Genomic DNA, 24,576 nt, shown 5'->3' on the forward strand with positions numbered 1-24,576 from the left:
ATCCATGTGAGTTTCTAGAGAATTCTCACATTTCTTAATTAATTGCTGTTAATTAATGACTTTTCCTATGTTAGACTCAGGAAATATTTAATTAGTGATCAATTAACATAATTGAGTCATCTCTAGGTGTTTTCTCCTGAAACCTTTTCTGGGTTCTGGAGATCTAGTGTTACTTGGCCTCTTTGACCAAAGTTGTGACTAGAACACTTGTCCTGCTCATGGAGGAAAGATTCCAGCGCATCAATGTAAATCCCAAAGAGGGTTGGCGAGAGGGGGCATCCCTGTTTTACCCCAATGGTGCTTTGGATAAAGTCAGAAAGGCCATGTGCCATCCCGAGGTGACCCAAAATTGACTCGTATAATCTCATGATGGCTACCAAAATGGTCTTGGATATGCCAATGTCCCAAAGCCTATGGAATAATGCCTCCCTATATACAATATCAAACGCTGTCTGAAAGCCTACAAAGCAATAGTAGATTGCCATGCTTTAGGAATTTTGCCTGAAAGCCTTCCTTATCCACTACTTTGTTGGTGCTCATAGCTTTGATTTCTCTCTTGATATCCCACTTAGAGAAATGATCGCGTAAGGAGGGATGAGAGGGAATATGTGTTGGGGGTTTTCCAGAAATGTCATAAAAGGAGGTGGTTTGGGAAAACATAGCCTGAGGGTGAAGGTCATATGGGCTATATTTTGATTTCTAGTAGCCTCAGATGTGCTCTAAGTCTCAAATTTTACAGGGGGGCTTGGGCACATGTGTTCTAAAGAACCCAGAAAACGTTTTGAGAAATTCCACCCAGAGATAGTTTTATTAAAATAATTAATTATTTTTAATGGGACCCTAAGTCTAAACCTAGGAAATTAAAATAATTAATGGGTATTAATCTAACTGTGGGTGTAACTTCTAGAAGAAGACAAGGATCAAGTAGAAATGATCTTAGCCATTGATTAACTTCTAATTTGGGTTGTTGAATGTCAACAAGGAGATTATTTAAGGAGGTTTGAGGGTCATTCGGAAAACACACCGAGAGTTGATTAGTCAGATCGAATCGCTGAGCTAAAGAGTAGCACAGTGATTTCATGGTGATCACACAAAAAGGGGCAGAGATAGTTTTGGCTAGAGGATCTTCTCTGGAGCCAAGAATATGCAGTAGAGACGCAAAAAAAGACGTAGAGGAGGCAGTGCAGTGCCCAGTGAGGGTGACGCAGAGCCAAGAAGTGCTCATGCAGAGCAGCGCAGTGCCTTCCAAGCATAAGTCCGAGATTTTGCTAGGGGTTTGACGTTCTGAGCCGGGAGGGCTGAAGTCGAAGCTCCTGAGAGCAAATCGATCCAATGGAGAGGTAACGCAGTGCCTCAAAGGCAGTGATGCAGGCCCACGCAATGACTGCATAGGGGCAACACAGAGGTAGCCGGGGACTCGTTGGTTCAACTCTTGGATCAGCTGGGACTTGTAGTGTAGACTGAGGTAATCTCACTAAATTCTTTTGCCGAGTGATATTCTCTGTACTGGATTGCCATCAAGGCATCCAAAGTTTGTATTCATAAATAACTTTTTCTTAATAATAAAAACCCTCAGATCTGTTGCACTGGTTTTCCCACATTTGGTTTTTCCGGGGCCATTTGTCCAAAAATAATGGTGTCCTGTGTGGCAGTTTTTTCTTTTGCTCAGTTTTCTTGTTTCAGCATATTATTTTAAATAGTGAATGCTGCAGTGGTATTTACTTCGATATTTACTGTAGAACACAGTAAATAACTTGTATAGATTAACAAGTAGGAGAAGTAACATTAGTTTGCTGCAGTAGGAATTCCAGGTTTAGGAATTTTCACATAGTATCAGAGTTGCAAGTGAAACAAGAATAACAGTGCCAGAGAACCCAGCGCAGAGTAGAGAAGGAGGTCGAATAGCTGCATGAGGCAGTGGTTTGAATCCCCAGAGGGATTGCGCAGTCCAAGTTAAGAGGGCTGAATTTTCGAGGAAAGTCTCTCTCTGAGTGGGTCGACATAGAGGAAGGGCTTCCAGACCGAAATTTTGTCGTGCCAGAGGGAGCAACGCATAGCCTTAGCGTGAGGAAAGCGCTAGTGGGACGCAATTTTCAGTAAGCAGATTGTTGGGCTGAAAGACGTTAGAAGAGAGGAGAAGCACAGTGAGGAAGTTTTTCCTCAGTTAACTTCTTGCCAAGAAGTTCATTTTCTTATTGGTTGAGCAACAACAGTAAGAAACGGAGAGGAGCAGTTCGACAGTTTCCTGGTAGAGATGGCAACCAGTGGACTGAGAGATTAGGACAAGTTGGATGGTGCATCCAACTATGTGATCTGGAAGGTAAGGATGTTGTTCCTTCTAGACGAGCATTTTCTCAAGGCCTATGTTGACAACATGGTCACTGAGCTTGCAGATCCAAATCTGCTAAAGAAGTATAGGGGAGAAATGGCGAAGGCCAAGAGGATGATCCTTGACGGAGTAAAGGATCATGTGGTTTGTCATATCACTAGCAGATGGATTGCTAAGGAGATGTGGGATGCCTTGGCAACGCTGTATCAAGGAACTTCTGAGCAACGAAAGATGTACTTAGAGCAGAAACTGAGATCTGCACAGATGCAGAATGGGGAGTGCATTGATCCGTTCCTCATGAAGCTTTAGGAGACACGGGACGAGTTAGCAGCTGTAAGGTCTACACCTCAAGGTTCCGAGATGGTGAGAATGGCCCTAAATTCAGTCTCAGAAGAGTGGTAGGTCTTTGTCCATAGCATCTTGGGCAGGGCAGCTTTGTCACACTGGGATAGTATGTGGGCAGCTCTCAAGCAAGAAAAGTTGAGGAGAGATCTAGTCAAGTGTAATCTTGACGGAAGCATCAACAGTGGGTCGAAGCCCAAGGAGGAGGAAGAGAATGCAACCCTTGCATCGAAGGGGCAGCAAGAGCAGCAGACGCAGAAGAAGGACGTCTCGAAGATCAAATGCTTCAGGTGTGGTGAAATGGGTCACTACGCAACATAGTGTCCTCTCAGGAAGAAGGACAAAGATGAGAAGCACGATCCAAAGGTTGCACCCGCGAAGATCGAGGAGTAGGAGTTTGCCATGATAGCTGAGATATCTCCAGGAGGGAGGTGGGTTGATTTAGAGTTGTAGTTCGAAAGAGCTACAAATGGGCAGGATACTTGAGGAGCCCACCTCTCGGATGAATTCCTTGCTAGGGAACCCAGATCAAAAGTAGCAAGATGGACTAGTGTAAGTTGGTGCAGAGGAGTGTTGGAGCGACAGATGCAGTGGCTAAAACGCCAAGTCTGAGCAACGTAGTGTAGAGTTACAGCACTGCATGGAGGCACAGTGCAGTAGTAGCAACAACGCAGTGGCTTTAGAGGGATAGCGTGGGACGAGCAACAGTTATATCTTCAACATCAAGATGCATCTATGCTGAACACTTGTTCATATTTTGGGATGTTTTTCAGTTGCAGTGCAGATGAAGTGTTAGCAGTGGCAGTGCTAGCAACAGCACATATGCAACATTTGGGAGGGAGATGTAGTATGGATGCAGGGCTGACAGTGGCAGTGTCAGCAACAGTACAGTTGCAGCAGCAGCGCAGTAGTTGGTGGACAACATGTCAGACATCTGCAACGTAGAGGACGATCTTATGAAGTCAGGGTGATGCTTCAGTGGGAGGCATTGCTAGAGCACATTCCTCACGAAGAGGGAGTGTTGATTTCTGGCAGCATCGGATGTGCTCTAAATCTCAAATTTTGTAGGGAGGCTTGGGAACATGTATTCAAAAGAACTTAGAAAGTGTTTTGGGAAATTCCACCCGGAGAGAATTTTATTAAAATAATGAATTATTTTTGATGGGACCCTAAGTCTAAACTTAGGAAATTAAAATAATTATTGGGTATTAATCTAACTGTGGGGTGACTTCTAGAAGAAGATGAGGATCAAGAAGAAATGATCTTAGCCATTGATTAGCTTCTAATTTGGGTCGTTGAATGTCAACGAGGAGATTATTTAATGAGGCTTGAGGGTCATTTGGAAAACACACCGAGAGTTGATTAGTTAGATTGAATTGCTGAGCCACAGAGCAGTGCAGTGATTTCGTGGTGATTACGTAGAGAGGGACAGAGATAGTTTTGGCTAGAGGATTTTCTCTGGAGCCAAGAATACACATCAGAGAGGCGGAAAAAGACGTAGAGGAGGCAACACAATGCACAATGAAGGTGACGTAGAGCTAGGAAGGGCTCACGCAGCGCAGCGCAGTGCCTTCCAAGCAGAAGTTCGAGATTTTGCTAGGGGTTTGAAATTCTAAGGCGGGAGGGCTGAAGTCGAAGCTCCTGAGAGCAAATCGTTCCAGCAGAGAGTTGACGCAGTGCCTCAAAGGCAGTGACCTAGGCCCATGCATTGGCTCTGTAGGGTTAGCATAGAGGTAGCCAGAGACTCGTCGGTTCAGTTGTCGGATCAGCCTGGACTTGCAGTGTAGAGTGAGGTAATCTATCTAATTTCTTCTGCCGAGTGATATTCTCTGTACTGGATTGCTAGAAAGGCATCTAGAGTTTTTATTTAGAAATAATTTTTGCTTAATAATAAAAAACCTTAGATCTGCTGCACTTGTTTTTCTTGGGACATTTGTCGAAAAATAACGATGTCTTGTGTGATGATTTTCTCTTTTGCTCAGTTTTCTTGTTTCGGCATATTATTTTAAATAGTGAATGTTGCAATTGTATTTACTTCGATATTTACAGTAGAACACAGTAAATAACTTGTATGGATTAACAAGTAGGAGAAGTAAAATTAGTTTGTTGCAGTAGGAATTCCGGGTTTAGGAATCTTCACGCTATCATGGTGTTTAGGAAATAGGGCATGTCAGAATGCTTTTGGAGAGTGGTGGAGGGCTGCATAAAGTTCACGTCTTCGTTGGAATATAATTGCTCATTTATTATGGTGAAGAAGTTGATGGTAGGTGGTGCGGAGGTTAGGAGAGGATGGGGGGTCATGCATGGGAGTAAAGCGGAGTCGCTTATGGAAGTATTTGCTTCATCATTGAACCAACAGTTTAAGAGGCAAGATCGCGGGGTAGGTTTATGGACATACTGATGGGTCTAATGGGGGTACAAATCAAGAGTAGCCTCTTTCAGGACCGTTGAGAGGGAATCATATTTGGCTATGGGTGTGTCCATTGAGTTAAAGTGGGAAATGGGGGGAAGAAACTCCTTAAGACAGGTGGTGCAGGAGACGACATAGTCTCGCTGAAAAGGAAGGTGGTATGAGAGGGGAGTGGAGGGTAGGCTCGAGGGTGGAGGGAGGGGAGGGGGATGTGTGGGAAGAAATCCTGGATTGTTAGAACATAATCCACCACATTGCCTCCCCTACTGTGGGGGAAACAAATGAAGTCACTTGAAATTGGGAAGCAAGGGAGCTCATTCACAATCAAGAGATCGTTGGTTTCCCTTAGCTACAATTGATGCATTCCATAAGTTGTGAGGGGCCTGTTCTTGTCTTGTGAGCACCCATGTAGACGCATGGACTCTGGCTCTATTTCTTGGAGGCAGAGTGCATCCTCAACTCGATCATGGAGGGATACCCGAAGGCTTCTAGTGCGAGAGTTGAAGTTGCCTAGAAGGATGATCCCCTCAAGAGTGTAATAGGGGGAGATGATTGCATAAAATCTAGGAAAGGTTCCCCCTTAGACTCCCTACAAATTGCAAAGTGTTATGAGGCAAGGGGGAAGTAGCAAATTACTGTTGAAGTTTCTAAGTTTACTTAGTTAGAAACCCTCCATGCACTAGTGCATGCTCAACATATTACAGATCAGCAAATAAAAGAAACAGAAACAAACACACCATATGACACCATTATTTTTGGACTAATGTCCCCGAAAAACCCAATGTGGGGAAACCGGTGCAACTATCTGAGGGTTTTCTTATTAAGCAATATTAGAGTACAATCTGGGTGGCGAAATTGGCCTACCCAATAGAGAATTTCCTTGGCAGTAATACCTCTCTGTTTCTGACAAGTCTCTTGGCTGAAACCCCGGATAATCCTTCCGGCAACCACTCAGCACCAATCTGCCCCAGAAACCCCAACGTCAGCCTCTCTCTGGACTGCATCAACGCCTCTCTGCCTCATGCTGGCCTTGCTTCACCCCGGATGGGTCTGCGTCAGTCCTCTGCGTCAGCAACGCTGGCCTCTTTGAGGCTCTGCGCAGCTCCCGACTGCCTCTGCGTGGCCCTGGCTGGCTCTACGTCATTATCCGTGGCTACTGCGTTGCTCCCCCGACACTATCTCTGCCTCTGTCTCTCTGTACTCAAATGCCCCTCGGATGCATCTCTCGATCACTAATACTATCTCTCTTAGCAAACCCCGCTCTAGAGAATAGAATGACTGATCACTCTGGTGTATTCTCCAAGTGACCCTTAAGCCTCCTCTTATACTTTTCTTGTTGACATATCAACGACCGAGATTAAGTCCCTAATCAATGTCTAAGATTAGATCTGGCTTGATCCATGTCTTTTGGACCATTCTAACACAGATTCATATTAATACACATTAATATTTTATTTTCCCTAAGTTTAGACTTAGGGACTCCATTAAATATGTTATTTTAATATCTCTTTATCTATTTAGAATCTGCCCAAACCCTTTCTGGGTATTGGAGATCTCATGTGCCCCAACCTCTCCACCAAATTTTGTGGCTAGAGCACATCCGATGCTACCCCAAATCAACACTCACTCTTAGCGAGGACTGTGCTCTAGCAATACTCCTCACTTAGTATTACTCTGATCATCCGGCATTGATACTTGTGCTGATGCTAGGCCTTCCTGCCCAATATCCTCTGCACTGCTGCATCCTGTACTGCTGCCCATGGTTCTGCCATTGCCACTGCTGCATCTGTATGACAACTCCCTCTGCATCTGTGCTGCTGCTGGTCCTTTCTCCCAGCACTGCATCCACATTGCACCTCCTCTCATCATGTTGCATCGTGCTGCCCACTGTTGCACTGCAACTCAGTTACTGAGAAGTAAGTAATTGATCTGCCAATATGATCTCTCTATTGGGCTAGAGACACCCACTGATGTTGAAGCTCCCTTTACCGTTGACAAGTGCTCCCTCTTTGACCTCTGCGCTGCTGCAACAACTCCTTGCATCTCGCACCGTTGCACACCTCTCTGTGCCATCTTGCACTGGTGCAACACTCCTGTGCCTCTTGCACTGCTGCAGACTGCTAGCCTTGCGTTGTCTCGAGACTCCTGCACTGTAGCTCTCTCTGCCGCTCCATCCGCATCCGTCTCCATCAACTTAGCCAATCTTGCTACTCCTCTTCGGGGCTCCCGTAGCAAGGTCTAATCCATGAGGATGGGTACCTCAAGGATCCTGCCCCTCATCCCTTGTAGTCCGCCTGACTACAGTTCGATGTCTCCCCACTTATGCGCAAGTGGTGTGTGTGCACTCATGGTATAGTCATCGTCTGTCAAAACTTCCTTCTCTGCCCTTGCTGGCACTGCCTTAGTCTTGGAAGATTCTCCCTTAATCTTCTTCCTTGGACACTAGGTCACATAATGACCTAGCTCCCTACAATGGAAGCACTTGGTCTTGGAGTGATCCTTCTTCTTCCGCTTCTCCTGCTTTCCCTCAGATGCTAGGGCCACATCTTCCTCCTCTTGCTTGACTTTGATCCCCTTGTTGTTGCTACCCGTCTTCGACTGCTGCCTGATCTCTTCCTGGCGAAGAGCTACCCACATCTCGTCCCAAGGTGGGAGAGTCCCTCTGCCCAGTATACTCTGGACAAACACCTCCTAGTCTTCTGAGACAACATTTAGGGTTGTTCTCATCATCAGCTCCTGATCCGGTGTCGCCTCTATAGCAGTCAACTGATCTCAAATCTCATTCAGTCCTCCGAGGAAGGTGTCAATTGGTTCTCCCTTCTTCATCTGATACGACCTCAACTGATTCTCAAGCAGCATTCTTCTCTACACAGAAGTATGCTGGTACAACTTCTTGAGAGCCTCCCACATCTCAAATGTCGTTTCCTTCTCGGCTATGTGTGGTACTACATGATCCTTGACCCCATCAAGGATAATGCTCTTGGCCCTCGCCATCGCCTCCTCGTACTTGTCATTATCATTGGGGTCGACTGGGATAACTATTACCTTCAAGGCGAAGTTCTTGACACGATTCCTGTCAAGTACGGATAAGATTCTGGCCTTCTAGACTGCGAAGTTCGATGCTCCGTCCAGTCTATCCTGGTCTCTTACTTCGTGTAGTGCCATGATGCTCCTCTACTTCCCTCCTGGAAGTTCTCTATTTGACTCCTCTGAGTCTCTACTTCCCGTCTAGAAGTTCTCTTCTGGACTCCCTTTGAGTCTTGATTTCCCTCCTGGAAATCCTTCTGCCGCTGTCGAGATGCCCCCTACTCTGATCGTCTTGTGCAACCGCACCACTGATCTGAGTTCCTCGGCTGGAAACCCTCGGTAGCAACTCCTCTAGCCTTGCGCTGTCAGGCACTGTTCTGACTACAGTACCTCACCAGCTCCACTCTGCAATATTCTTGCAACCTTCTAAACCCTAGCAATCTGAAGGTGAGAGATCCTAGGCTCTGCATAATCTTGACACCAGCAACCCGGCCTCCTCAGCCAACTGCGTCAGCCCTCCCAGCTACTGTGTGGCTCTGTGTTAGGCTTCTTTTGCCTTCCTTAGCCTCTGTGCTACCTCTTCCCGACTCACCCTTGATGACGCAAGCACTGCGTCACCCTTCCTTGTTGCTGCTCTGCTAGAAACAACTTTTGTTATCTCGGGACAACTGTTTTCTGTTGCTATTGCTTTGCTCGGTTGATGTCCTTTAGTCCTCCTGTGATTTGCAATCACGATTCGATACCATGTTGAAGTTTCTAAGCTTACTTAGTTAGAAACCCTCCATGCACTTTATCTGATTTATTCCTGCCTACTTGTTATTTTCCTTAACAAGTTATTTACAATGTAAATACTGAAAATAAATGCTAGTGCATGCTCAACATATTACAGATCAACAACTAAAAGAAACAGAAACAAACACACCATATGACACCATTATTTTTGGGCTAATGTCCCCAGAAAAACCTAATGTGGGAAAACCGGTGTAGCTATTTGAGGGTTTTCTTATTAAGCAATATTAGAGTACAATCTGGGTGTCGAAACTGGCCTACCCAATAGAGAATTTCCTTGGCAGTAATACCTCTCTATTTATGACAAATCTCCTGGCTGAAACCCCAGATAATCCTTCCGGCAACCACTCAACACCAATCAGCCCCAAAAACCTCAGCGTCAGCCTCTCTTTGGACTGCGTTAGCCCCTCTCTGCCTCACGCTGGCCTTGCATCACCCTGGATGGGTCTGCTTAAACCCTGGGAGGCCTTGCGTCAGCCCTCTGGCCCTCTGCGTCAACAACGCTGGCCTATCTGAGGCTCTGCGCAGCTCTTGGCTACCTCTGCTTGGCCCTGCATGAGCCCTGGCTAGCTTTGCGTCACTCTCCTTGGCTACTGCGCTGCTCCCCTGACACTATCTCTGCCTCTCTGTTTCTCTGTACTCAAATGCCCCTCAGCTGCATCTCCCGATCACTAATTCTATCTCTCTTAGGAGAGAATAGAATGACTGATCACTCTGGTGTCTTCTCCAAGTGACCCTCAAGCCTTCTCTTATGCTTTTCCTGTTGACATATCAACGGCCGAGATTAAGTCCCTAATCAATGGCTAAGATTAGATCTGGCTTGATCCATGTCTTTTGGACCATTCTAACACAGATTCATATTAATACACATTAATATTTATTTTCCCTGAGTTTAGACTTAGGGACTTCATTAAAAATATTAATTATTTTAATATCTCCTGATCTGTTTAGAATCTGCCCAAACCCTTTCTAGGTATTGGAGATCTCATGTGCCCCAACCTCTCCACCAAATTTCGTGGCTAGAGCACATCCGATGCTACCCCAAATCAACAATTACAATGTATCTATCTCGAGGTAGGGAACTCTTCTTACAGATCCGAACCCACCGATATTTAGTGTGCTCATCTTATGAAATAATAATAACTTGGCTTAAGGGAGCCTTGTACAAGACAAGCAACCCCTGTTGAACCTCTCACGCTATTAGATCATGTCTCCTGCCTACTTGACCATATCTAGTGGTACCCCTGAATTGGGGGTGGTGTTCGCATGTCACTTGCATGTGTCTTGGTGAAGAAAAGAAGGTCGTGGGACTTGATAGCATCATCAAGTGTACCTGATCAAGGCCAAACATGCCATTGCAGTTCCAATAGCCAATGGAGATGGTGAGGCAACTCCCCCTAAAATGTTTGTCATCTGAATGAGACCATCATTTGGCTCAAGGTTAGGAGTATCTCTAGAGGGCCAAATCACGGATGATTGCTTTGAGATCTCGAATAACTGCCCACTTCCCCTCATTCCATGCTGCTACAACCCGATCTTTGACTTGCTTGTGTTCTACTTGTTGGGTTCTGGTGAGGTCGACATCTAGGAAGATCGTCTGTGTGGGTGGGAGCAAAGTCAATCTTCTCTTAGCCCGAAGGGCTCTGAGCCGGTCCTCTAGTGTTCGAAAATGGGGGAAGAGTGTGGAGTTGGGCCTCATCCAAGCACCCTCAATAGTAAGGTCCTTCAAGTGTAGGGTTTCAGGGAGGAAGGCAGTCCCTATCTAAAGGGGATCCAATGGGGTCACCGGAGGTGGGAGCCCACATACTCTTAGATTGAGTTCACGAGATATATGGAGGCGTTCCTCATTTAACTTTGCTTGTACCACTCCTTTGACCACAATGAGCGGGGGTGGTTGTTCCCTTTCCCGGACCACCTTAACCCAGGAATTAAGTTTTTGTAACTGTGTTTGTATTTCTTGTTTAATGAAGGCTTCCTGCGATCTCATTTTTTCTTGCATATTTTCAAGGTTCGAAAGTTCTGTTCAGAGTGCAGGGTAATCTGTAGTTGGTTGCTGTAAGTGTATATTTTCATGTTGTTTCATTTCGGAGACCAACTGTTTGAGCCTTGAGGTCAGTTTGAGGACAGAAAAGTTGAAGCTGAGACATTGTTAGTTGACCAATGTGTTTGCAAATTCAGGGGTCAGAAAAAGAGACTGAAGTACTGAACCTTTCTTGTTCAAAAAAATGTTAATCAGCTTTTTTCATCCCATTTGACGGACAAGTATGGATGTTTTTTGGCCACTTGCTTATCTTTTTGTTTTTAGAAGGCGCTGCATATGCTGTATTATAATGGTTCACTATTTGATGGTCTTATTCACATGTTCATTTATGATATGCTCGCATATCTGGCAACTATAGTAATTGCACAAGTGCTTTGTAGCAGGCTTGTTTCCTTCATGCATAATATGAATATCCATAGCCATAGATGAAAAAACCTTAGGCCAGTTGATTTAGATCGAAATCCATTGTAGGCCTAGGTCATAGAAATGGTAGCTACCAATTGTACTTGGGGTAGCAATGTTCAACAGTAACCTTAGGGTCAGGTACACCTTTTTGTTCAGGGTATATATGCCTAGATGGTGCTAGTGATGTTGTGGTTACTCCCCTCGCCGCACAAGGAGTAACAGAAATTCCAGCCAGGTTGAAGGGAGGAGCCCAAACCTTGCATTTTCCCTAATTAGAGGAAAAGTAAAGGGCTCCAAAAACCTAAGGATGACATGTGCTCATGGTAGTACGCTGTGGACTGTAGTTTTCTTCAGTTACTTCATAGTGGATGAAAATATGGTGCTGACCCATAGATGGATATAGGGTAACCATGGGGAGGTTTGGGCATTGGGCATATGACTTTCTCTAGTATCCCATGTTGTTCAGTCTCTGGACAACGCATGATTTCGTAACCACAACCCTTAGTTGAAGGATCCATGGACCATGAGAGAAAGAAGCTATGCCCTGACACAGAATTACCTCCAACTGTTATTAAGTATCTTGTTTGTAGGCTGTAGTAGATGTGTACAACTGCCTCCTGTGATATAGTGGAGGAAGGCAAGCAAATTGCATAAACCCTTCCAAAGGTCTTAATTTCTAAAAGGGAAAAGTGGTGCCTCTGTATGAATATTGATTTTGGTTTGTTTTTCATAAAATTTCAATGATAAATGTATCATGAATACTGTGTTGATTCAGTGATAGAGCTTAGAAATTGTAGGGAGCCTTGAATCTAAATCTTTTTCTTCTCAAAATATTGAATTTTATTGCAGGTGTATGAACTATGCCTAAGATGATTTTTTTGACATGTGAAAGGAAATTATTTAAAACAGTTTTCAATCTTAATCTTACTGGAACACGCCTAGGTGACAGGTCTTGACTTTGCAAATGAGCAACTGACAATTGCATCAGAGCGACAGGCAGGTTCATCAAATGCTTGCTACAGAAACATTGAGTGAGCACAGTTACTGACATCATACTTATAATTAGAATGTAAATGAATTTTGTCTAGGTTCTAGCTACTCCATATTCTTTCATTTTTCTCTTTCCCTGATCTTCGTTTCTGGTAGGGTATAAGACATAATTATGCCAGTGAACTGTCTCTGTTTTCGGTTGTTTCCATGTTTGATTTTTAATTCATTTGGTCCTAATTCATCAACTCTTGTTCATATGGTCAATTGAAAGCAGGTGGGTTCAGGGTGATGCATTGAATCTACCATTTGCAGATTTTTCCTTCAATGCTGTGACTGTTGGCTATGGGTTGCGTAACATTGTGGACATTAATCAAGCTTTAAGAGAGATTTATCGTGTGTTAAAAACAGGTGATCACCTTCTTTTATTGGAACTTCTAAGTTTCAGACTAAACGGGAGATATATTCAGGTATTCTTACATGGATAAAATAGCTACTCTGTATTGCAGGTTCAACAGTATCTATTTTGGATTTTAACAGGAGTTCAAACAGCACTACTATTTTCATCCAGGTTGGTGTTTTGATTTTAATAGGGGTTCAAACAGTACTAGTACTTTCAACCAGGTCAGTTTGGTCTGAAAGTTTGAACCAGATGTGGTTTTATTCAACCATCAATAAGTTGAACCTTGCAAATGAGCGATAAATTTTAGCATTGTTGTGTAGTTGCAATTGAGTTCTGCAGGACTTATTTTCATATTTGTTACTTTGACAGGATTGGATTCTGGACAATGTTGTTGTTCCAGTTGCAAACGGATATGGACTTGGAGATGATTATGCATACTTGAAAACTTCAATTGCTAACTTTCCTACAGGTATATCTACCCCCTCAATCTGTGGTTATATTTCCAGGGAAGGACTAGTTCTTGCCATGGACTTGAATTTGTTGTCACAAGCCTAATCATCAACAATGTGCAATGGACTGTTATATTGCATTTTTGGGACAGATTTACTAAAGATAATGAAATATTCACATATTAACTACAACAAGAATATCTTCTTTAATGGGATGAGAAATATTAAAGATGTTATTGTCAAGATACATAAAGTGATTTAGGCTATTCATATGCCCATTTCTAATTCATGAAAGTATATGGAAAAGCATTGTGCTTGCCATGTTGTTCTACGGACATATTATGACAGCATTTTTTGGACAACTGTGTTTGAAACTTTCAAATCTCCAGAAACTTGAGAATACATCAAGGATAGCTAGGAAAAGCGACAATATATCTAAATATCAAAAGGCAAATGAATCTTTTCAATTACAATGGAATTGATTGATGCTAGTTCAAATGTGTTTAGTCACTTTTATGCAGGGTTAGGATATGATAATTGCTTTTCAAAACCTGTTATAAAGGCAATGTGTTTAGCACTGAAAGAAAGTGTCGTGTTTCAGTTACAGGGTTCAAAGCAGACCTGTAGCCTCTGCTCATGTAACATTTAAATGAATGGACTAGAATACCTACTTAAACAAGAATTGGTTTGGGACTGTTGTCACTCAGATTCTACAGATACAGTGCGACAACGACTCAGGTTGGGGGTTGTCACTTTGATCCCCGACCTCTCCGTTCTAACTGTCTCCCAACAAGAAGCTATGGGGGGTAGTCCCTATGAAATGAGAGAATGCAAGACCCTTTGGCAATCAACAAGTCTAGGAGACATGATTGAATGGCCTAGCCACTTGGTAGATTTTAGCAAGTTTTAAAGATTTGATTAGATTTGTATATGAGACCAGTACCTTATGGAGTCAATTACTTGCTTTATATCAATTATGAACTAGGTGACTGGTTGAACAACCATTGCTTACATGCTATGCAAATCCTATGACCTAGGTGTAATTTGAGAATCTTTATTGTTTTTAATTATATGCCTAACTAAGTTTATCACTTGATCCTTATCTATTTTGAAGCTAGTCTCAAAAGTAAGTGGCAAAGAGAAGTCAAGGTGAAGCAAGCAAAAGTTTGGTTAACGATACTTTTCCTTGAAATCTAACATACCCGGTGCCTCGGGCACTGCAGAAATTGTGGCTCTGACCATTGCAAGGTCATCGTTTTAACCACTAGAGAGGGTTTAGCGTTCACAAGCTAAGAGATGAAGGGTGTTCCTATCTTTCTATCAACCTGTTGTCGCGCGGATTGGCACGACAACGCTCAGACCGGGGGCTGTCACCTTGATCCCCGATCCCTCCGTTTAAGCCTGTCTCCCGCGGCTAAGGGGGGTAGTCCCTGTGAGATGATGAGACCAACTGTCGATCAGTTGGTTGGGAGACACGAGACACGATCAAGATAAGCACTAAAATGATTTGATCAATTGAGCAGACCAGTGCCTTAAGAGATTGTTGTAAAAACGATTACTTGTTAAATGATATAGAAACATGAACCATGAACAGCAATCATCTATCATCAGCTAAATCACAATGCTCAAAACGATATCCGGCAACTGAAAATTTTGAAAAGATAAATGCCTTAAAACACCACGAGAATCGTAAATCATTAACCAGATATCAATTTCGTATCTCGACTTGAAAATTTAGATCTCAGCATGAAAGATATAACATGAAAAACTACTAAAACTGGCAAAAATAATTTTCCACAATTTTTATATTTTTTCGAACATTTTTTTTTTTTTTTAAATTAAAATCTAAAGATAATTCTGAACTAAAACATTTAAATGAAAACCTAAATCTAACACATTAAAATCTAATTAAAACAAATCTAAAGAAAATTAAAATATAAATATAAATTTAAATAATTACAAACTAACAATAAGCTACAACTAAAAAAACTAAAAAAAATAAAAAATTTAAAACATGATTTAATATATACAAAAAACTAAAAATCTAAAATCTAACTCTTAACTTAAACATATATATATATATATATATATATATATATATATATATATATATATATATTTTTTTTTTAATTGAAATCTAAATATATAAAAATGAAACTATTTTTAAAAAAGAATTAAAATCTAAATGACATACGATTTGAAATATAACAGAAAAATAAAAAAAATGAAACTAATCCAAACCCTAATCTAAAGCTACGTAACCACGCAGAATGATCATAACAGATTCGATTTACCTGCTACGTAGATGTGAACCCAAGCCGCTGATACGACTATCTCTCGGCCACCGGAGGAAGGAAACCCAGCATCGAAGCAGAATTTTTTTTTTTACAGTCGACGGCAGTGGATATTGATTTGAAGATTAAACGCAGTCATGGTGAAGAAATTTACCGTGACCCTGGCGATACGCAGTTGCTGAAACGCGTGAGTTAACAGTTCTTTGTCGATGGTGAATGCAAGATATCCAGCAACCCTCCTGATAACTCGTTCATGAAACCAATATGCACTTCGATTCTGACCGGAAATTGCAGATGATAGGCAGTTAACGATTGGTGAAACTGAAGCTTCTACGCAAGATACCTGAAACCCTTCGCTGAGCTGATTCACGTCTATGATGAATGTATCTTGCATTTCAATGATTGCGTAGAAGGAAATGACTGAATCAAAACTTTTGAAATCGAACAGCAGTATTGAAATTGAGCCATTTGTGCGCAGGCCTGGGGTTTCAACGGTCAACACAAAAAAACGATCATGCCATGCCGCAGGGTAATAAATCGCAGAATCTGGAAACTTTTTGTCAGCGACAGCGTTGATAAACTCGAGCTCAGGGATTTGTGATGGCGGATGAAAGTCGTTTGAGAACAGTGTGTTTTGCTAGAGACGGCAGACCCTTTCCCTTTTATGCACAGGTTGAAGCAGTTGGCAAGAAAATTGACGGTGGTCCTGCAATTGCAAAAAGACAAAACCCTAATAAAAAATTGCATAAAGCAAAAATTAAAACCCTAGAACAGCTAATTTAATTTACATATTTTGGCCCCTCAACAGCCAGATTCAGCAACAAGCACGAAAATATTTTAAAGAACAGAAATTTTAGGTTTTCACTGTGAAGAACTTCAGAAAATCTCTCATGCAACTTAGAAAAATAAACCGAATGATAGACCCAGGATCAAATCCAACTGGGCTCAACAAAAAATGCTTGCGGGAGTTGGCTGGTTCAGCCGAGAACTTCCCCGAACGCCCACAAAATTTCTTCAGAAAATGTTTTCTGCACAACTCAAAACAACCGTCAATAAAGAGGGCAAAAATGCTGCTAGATCTCAAACAGTAATGGAGATACCTGCCATTACTTCAAAAACCCTAACAGCACTCAAACCCTAGCAAGTGGACAAGATATCTGTGCCCACAATACTCAACAAAGAAAGCTATTATTAATGGCTGAAAAGAAAATATGCAGAAAATTAAACAATCTCACAGCATTTCAAGAGAGTAACACCACCAAGATATGGACCCCAAAGTCTTCTTTTATTAACCAGAACAGATTTACAAGAGAGCTTCTTCAGTACCAGACTCACAGATCCAATGATCTGAACTGACCCCTAGCACCCTACTTAAAGGAAATGACTCCAACGGCTAGTTCGAGTGATCCATGTAGAAATGATCTCGACCGTTGATGAGGATCAAGACATCTCTTGATCTCATCCGTCGATTTATTCACTTAAAATATTATTATTTTATTAGTTAGGGTTTTTGCTTTATTTTTTTAATTTTTTATTTATTTCATTTTTTAATTTTTATTTATTTTATTATTTTATTATTTTTATTCATTTTTTAATTTTTTAATTCATTTTAAAATGGATCATCGAACTAAGCCTTCAGAAACATCACCTAGGACCTAGGACTTAGGACTCATGAGGGGATTTAAAACATTTCTCGACCCTCAGGACACATTACATCATGACTTTTACAAATTTACATTTTAAGGGGGAAAACCCCTTTAATACAGACCCACACAAATCACCCAGTTCTGCGACACAACTATAATCTAGTAGATTAACACACTAGGATTCTCCTAAAATTCCAATGACAAAATCCATCCCGGCTTTGGGGTCAGGTTTGAAGGAAAACTCTGCCGATCCATGGATCGGTGAGACGAAAAACCTTCCGGGACGTAGATTACCACTAGAAAGTTAGGTCCACCTAGGCAATTCACATACACGACTCATATCTGCTAAGATTATTTACAATTAATACATACAGATTGGGTTTACAATTAGATTGATCAAGCTGCTGATGACTGCTGGATGGCACGGACACGCTGATCAGGTGCTGCCCCTTTCTTGCAAAGAAAAAGGGGGGGGTACTGCATGTGTAGTTGACCGGTAGAGGTCAACATCTGGCTCTACTTGGGGACACGTTGCTGCTTGCAGGAATGTGAGAATCCAGAATCTGCATCCATACAACACAAAAATAAGTAGCGTCCATCCAAAAATCATCATACACATTAAGCACAAGAAAGATAAAAGCTCTTCATTTATTAACTAATCTAGAAAAGCAAATCTAATCCTAAAACAGAAATAAAAATGCGGAAAAAACAAGGAGTAGGGTTAGAAATACGATACAAAGGATGCCCTACGGCATCAGATGTGTTCAATATAGTGCATACTGAGCATTTGCCTGCTTTCAGGCAAATCTGTTGGCTGCTTGTCGGATGTGCCATGTCCAATTTTGCATATGGTAGGACTCTTTCCTATCCGAAAATCAAGCTGCTCGCGGCTGTCTGATGCATCAAATCTTCTTCTTATTTTCTTTCTCTTGCGCTTTTTCTTTCTGGCAGGTTGAATTACTGATGATCTGGTACTTTCTGTTTCAAAACTATCAGATGAAGTGTGTAAGATATGCATGCTAAGTCTTTTTGTGTCTTGCATCTGATTTTTATCGTTTTTAAGCTTATCTGGATCATCTTCAATTAACCACCTAATGACCTCCTCATAATAAGATGGAAGTTGTTGCGGCAAATGAGAAGGCTCCTGGTTTCTCTTATCATCTGACCATTGTTGAATCTTTTGAACTTGTATTCTAATGGCATCCATCTGACTAGAGCATTCATCCCTTATAGCACTGATTTGTATGGCATGGTGTTCTTGCATGTGTTTTATTACTTTATCATTCTTTTCCTTTATGTCCATCAAGCAATGCTGCATGAAATTTATTTCTTCTTTATGATTCGCTTGCATGTCAGCCAACTGATTGTTATGATTGAACGTCATAGAGTCAATTTCCCTATCATGATCAGCTTTCATGGTCACCATATTTTCCTCTAAGACTGACATCTTGCTTTGCATGCTTCTAATTTCTGTTTCATATTTAATTTTCATGGCCTCAATTTCCTTAGCATGCTGATTTTGCATGATCTCTATCTCCCTATTACGTTTTTCAAGGTGGGTGCACAAAGTTTTAACATCATTGATAGGACTAGTTTGATTATTTTCCATATTTCTTACCAACATCATTAGACCTTGTATAATTTGCTTTTGTTCTTCCTTTTCATTGTCATTTGTCCCTGATTTTTCACTATCATGAACTTGGTCTGCGATATTTCCGGTGGATGACACATTCTGATCTTGAAAACTTTCTTCAACAGCTGGATTTTTAATATGATTACTTTCTTCCTTTTGCACAATTTTAGAGGTAGAAGGCACGCTGTTTGGACTATCATATCTATCTTTAAAAGCATTGAGAATGTCTTGTAAAGAAGTGAAAAAATCATTAGGAAAATTATTAAACCAATTCAAGGCATCACCCTCTAAAGAATGGACAAATAGACGCATCTTGAAATCTTCATGATTATATTGAGGAAATCTACAATATAAGATCATTACACAAGTAAACCTGTTTAAATGCTGTCTAACAGTGACCGAATCACCACCCGAGAACTTAAATAATTTACCAACGGCCTCTTTCGGAAGATCATGGAGATTATCAGTAAAATGACATGGTTTACATGAATAATCCATGATGAACAATAAGGGATCAAAAGGATGATAGAAAGAGATTTCTGCTCAAGAAAATTAGGAGATGAAAGAAGTGGAGTCGCCACTTGAACGATGAATCTGATTCTAGGATCCAAAAAGTAACCACAAGCAGATATGAGGAAAGCTTCTTGTCTGGGAAAAATGAGAAAGTGGAGTCGCCACCCAAACAAGAAACAAACCGAAGAGATGTTACTGATATGGCACAAAATAAGGCAATAAAAGATCCAAATGATAACCTCAAAGGTCGAATCTGCCAGCTCAAATGAGAGATGAGAAAGATGAGAAGATGAATATCGATGAAACTCCAGGAACAGAAAAACTCTGTCCCCGGCAACGGCGCCAAAAAATGTTGTCGTTGCCAGGCCAGATGAAAGGATAAAAATGAGAAGGAAGATTGTCGTTGAAACGCCGAGAATAAAATGATCCCCGGCAACGGCGCCAAAAAATGTTGTCGCGCGGATTGGCACAACAACGCTCAGACCGGGGGCTGTCACCTTGATCCCCGATCCCTCCGTTTAAGCCTGTCTCCCGCGGCTAAGGGGGGTAGTCCCTGTGAGATGATGAGACCAACTGTCGATCAGTTGGTTGGGAGACACGAGACACGATCAAGATAAGCACTAAAATGATTTGATCAATTGAGCAGACCAGTGCCTTAAGAGATTGTTGTAAAAACGATTACTTGTTAAATGATATAGAAACATGAACCATGAACAGCAATCATCTATCATCAGCTAAATCACAATGCTCAAAACGATATCTGGCAACTGAAAATTTTGAAAAAATAAATGCCTTAAAACACCACGAGAATCGTAAATCATTAACCAGATATCAATTTCGTATCTCGACTTGAAAATTTAGATCTCAGCATGAAAGATATAACATGAAAAACTACTGAAACTGGCAAAAATAATTTTCCACAAAATTTTTATATTTTTTCGAACATTTTTTTTTTTTTTTTTTTAAATTAAAATCTAAAGATAATTCTGAACTAAAACATTTAAATGAAAACCTAAATCTAACACATTAAAATCTAATTAAAACAAATCTAAAGAAAATTAAAATATAAATATAAATTTAAATAATTACAAACTAACAATAAGCTACAACTAAAAAAACTATATAAAAAAAATAAAATTTAAAACATGATTTAATATATACAAAAAACTAAAAATCTAAAATCTAACTCTTAACTTAAACATATATATATATATATATATATTTTAATTGAAATCTAAATATATAAAAATGAAACTATTTTTAAAAAAGAATTAAAATCTAAATGACATACGATTTGAAATATAACAGAAAAATAAAAAAAACGAAACTAATCCAAACCCTAATCTAAAGCTACGTAACCACGCAGAATGATCATAACAGATTCGATTTACCTGCTACGTAGATGTGAACCCAAGCCGCTGATACGACTATCTCTCGGCCACCGGAGGAAGGAAACCCAACATCGAAGCAGATTTTTTTTTTTTTTATAGTCGACGGCAGTGGATATTGATTTGAAGATTAAACGCAGTCATGGTGAAGAAATTTACCGTGACCCTGGCGATACGCAGTTGCTGAAACGCGTGAGTTAACAGTTCTTTGTCGATGGTGAATGCAAGATATCCAGCAACCCTCCTGATAACTCGTTCATGAAACCAATATGCACTTCGATTCTGACCGGAAATTGCAGATGATAGGCAGTTAACGATTGGTGAAACTGAAGCTTCTATGCAAGATACCTGAAACCCTTCGCTGAGCTGATTCACGTCTATGATGAATGTATCTTGCATTTCAACGATTGCGTAGAAGGAAATGACTGAATCAAAACTTTTGAAATCGAACAGCAGTATTGAAATTGAGCCATTTGTGCATAGGCCTGGGGTTTCAACGGTCAACACAAAAAAATGATCATGCCATGCCGCAGGGTAATAAATCGCAGAATCTGGAAACTTTTTGTCAGCGACAGCGTTGATAAACTCGAGCTCAGGGATCCGTGATGGCAGATGAAAGTCGTTTGAGAACAGTGTGTTTTGCTAGAGACGGCAGACCCTTTCCCTTTTATGCACAGGTTGAAGCAGTGGGCAAGAAAATTGACGGTGGTCCTGCAATTGCAAAAAGACAAAACCCTAATAAAAAACTGCATAAAGCAAAAATTAAAACCCTAGAACAGCTAATTTAAATTTACAGATTTTGGCCCCTCAACAGCCAGATTCAGCAACAAGCACGAAAATATTTTAAAGAACAGAAATTTTAGGTTTTCACTGTGAAGAACTTCAGAAAATCTCTCATGCAACTTAGAAAAATAAACCGAATGATAGACCCAGGATCAAATCCAACTGGGCTCAGCAAAAAATGCTTGCGGGAGTTGGCTGGTTTAGCCGAGAACTTCCCCGAACGCCCACAAAATTTCTTCAGAAAATGTTTTCTGCACAGCTCAAAACAACCGTCAATAAAGAGGGCAAAAATGCTGCTAGATCTCAAACAGTAATGGAGATACCTGCCATTACTTCAGAAACCCTAACAGCTCTCAAACCCTAGCAAGTGGACAAGATACCTGTGTCCACAATACTCAACAAAAAAAGCTATTATTAATGGCTGAAAAGAAAATATGCAGAAAATTAAACAATCTCACAGCATTTCAAGAGAGTAACACCAGCAAGATATGGACCTCAAAGTCTTCTTTTATTAACCAAAACAGATTTACAAGAGAGCTTCTTCAGTACCAGACTCACAGATCCAATGATCTGAACTGACCCCTAGCACCCTACTTAAAGGAAATGACTCCAACGGCTAGTTCGAGTGATCCATGTAGAAATGATCTCGACCGTTGATGAGGATCAAGACATCTCTTGATCTCATCCGTCGATTTATTCACTTAAAATATTATTATTTTATTACTTAGGGTTTTTGCTTTATTTTTTTATTATTTATTTCATTTTTTAATTTTTATTTATTTTATTATTTTTATTCATTTTTTAATTTTTTAATTCATTTTAAAATGGATCATCGAACTAAGCCTTCGGAAACATCACCTAGGACCTAGGACTTAGGACTCATGAGGGGATTTAAAACATTTCTCGACCCTCAGGACACATTACATCATGACTTTTACAAATTTACATCTTAAGGGGGAAAACCCCTTTAATACAGACCCTCACAAATCACCCAGTTCTGCGACACAACTATAATCTAGCAGATTAACACACTAGGATTCTCCTAAAATTCCAATGACAAAATCCATCCCGGCTTTGGGGTCAGGTTTGAAGGAAAACTCTGCCGATCCATGGATCGGTGAGACGAAAAACCTTCCAGGACGTAGATTACCACTAGAAAGTTAGGTCCACCTAGGCAATTCACATACACGACTCATATTTGCTAAGATTATTTACAATTAATACATGCAGACTGGGTTTACAATTAGATTGATCAAGCTGCTGATGACTGCTGGATGGCACGGACACGCTGATCAGGTGCTGCCCCTTTCTTGCAAAGAAAAAGGGGGGGGTACTGCATGGGTAGTTGACCGGTAGAGGTCAACACAACCAAGCTTATGCTTGGAGGTAAATTAGTTAAATGCAAGACTAGGCCTAGAATGCAATGCAAGATAGTTGAGTGCCCTTGATTTAATATTTGCTTCTGATTTTAAGTACTTGATTTACAATTGACCTTTAGTTATCACACAAGAGTACTTAATAAATGAGAGACAATCTTAAACACAAGGTGAAGTGCTCAATATCACAAGTGCCCACAAGATACAAGAGATAACCAAGAGATAATTGCTCAAATGATAACAAGATAAATGCTCTTAAATAAATAAATCACCAATATGCCAAAGATGAAATTGTCATCCACAATAGATTTTAACCATGAAACAATAACGACAATAAAAAGAGATTAGAGCACTTGTTACGTTGTTATGAAGAACAATTAACCAAGGTTCTTATTAACACTTGTATGAAATGACACAAGAATGAAAATGATGTCTACAAGAAATTGCTCAAAATTTAGATGTTCTTTAAGCACAACTAGCAATTATTCAATTATCTCAATGCCAATTATATGTGTAGCAATTAGATCTTAATGAGAACAATAAATTCCAATATCCAACAATTCCCACGAGACTAATTGTTGACCACTCTGCATCAACTACCTTATAGCAGTATACATTTTCGCAAGAAGATTCCATCATGATCGAACAATGAGATTATCTGTATTTCATCATTATTGTCAGCCATCATTTACATGAAGTTGTAAACCCATTCTGCATGTTTATAATGTAAATGATCCTAGTAAGAGTGTCTGTGTATGTAATAACCTAAGTAAGTCTATTATTTTGGTGACGATTTCTATTTTAGGAGGTTTTTCGTCTCACCGATTCATGTGTGTTTCTAAACACGGATGATCGACAAAGTTTTTTTCTCCAGTCTCACCTCAAAGCTAGGGTGGATTTTGTCGTCAAGATCTTAGGTAAGTCCTAGTGTTCTAGTCGAGTCTTCTGTAAAGTGATTTGAGAATAATTTTAGCGAATTGGTTAAATTATTTTATTACAAATAACTGGGTCTGCTAGATCATATTTGAGTCGCAGAATTGGGTAAATAATAAGGGTCTATAATGAACGGGTTTTCCCTCTTCATGTATTAAAGTGTGATATCTTTATGTAAAAAATATCTTAGTGCATAGTCCCTCATAGTTAGACACTATGGCTAAAATATTTGAGGGTCGGAAAAATTATTAATCTTCTCATGAGTCAATTAATTAAATTTTCTAGAAAAAATAATTAAAATCCTAAGCCATAAATTTAATTAATTTTATGTCCTATGAAAAATTAATTCTCCAAATTAAAAAATTCGTGGGTCTCAGAGAAATTATTTTTTAGAGGTCTTCGACCAAAGGAATATTGAAAATTTCAAGAGATTTTGGACCCTTGGGCCTTGGTAGTTAAGTCAAAGTCAATTTTTTGAGGAAATCAACTCAAAATAATTAATTTTGAGTTGATTAAAATTCAATTAAATGAAAAATTCGAATTTCCTCAAAAATAAAATAATTTCGACGAAGGAGATTAAAAGATAATTAAAACTTTTTCGACGGTTGAAATTACTTTGATGGGGATCAAGTCAACTAATTGTTGAAGAATTAATATATAAGTTATAGGTCAGTGGTCATTCAAATGATTGGATCTTTTAGATCGTGTACTAGCTCTCGAAGCTCTTGTAATATTTCTGAAATAATAACAACACAAAGTCTTTGGGGTTTTATTGATGGTAGTGTTCCTCTTCGATATTTTATGGTAATATTGTTTTTAATGTTCTAC

At 40.3% G+C, this 24,576-nt stretch overlaps 1 protein-coding gene across 4 annotated transcripts in view; it reads left to right on the top strand.

Moving 5' to 3' along the window:
- The window catches only part of MENG (S-adenosyl-L-methionine-dependent methyltransferases superfamily protein), a 183,399-nt gene that overhangs the window by 76,283 nt on the left and 82,540 nt on the right, over window positions 1-24,576 (top strand). For 3 of the 4 annotated variants that reach the window (XM_089455843.1, XM_089455842.1, XM_089455840.1), the window contains exons 4-7: window positions 12,286-12,374; window positions 12,605-12,741; window positions 12,840-12,901; window positions 13,103-13,202. In XM_089455843.1, the coding sequence (XP_089311969.1) occupies window positions 12,286-12,374; window positions 12,605-12,741; window positions 12,840-12,901; window positions 13,103-13,202 (388 nt within the window). The remainder of the gene's footprint in view (window positions 1-12,285; window positions 12,375-12,604; window positions 12,742-12,839; window positions 12,902-13,102; window positions 13,203-24,576) is intronic. The other variant, XM_089455841.1, reaches the window with a different exon arrangement.

This window comes from Pinus tabuliformis, chromosome 7 (genome assembly GCF_031772625.1).
Source record: "Pinus tabuliformis cultivar Carrire ecotype Pingquan chromosome 7, CPIR1, whole genome shotgun sequence".
Taxonomy (NCBI): Eukaryota; Viridiplantae; Streptophyta; class Pinopsida; order Pinales; family Pinaceae; genus Pinus; species Pinus tabuliformis.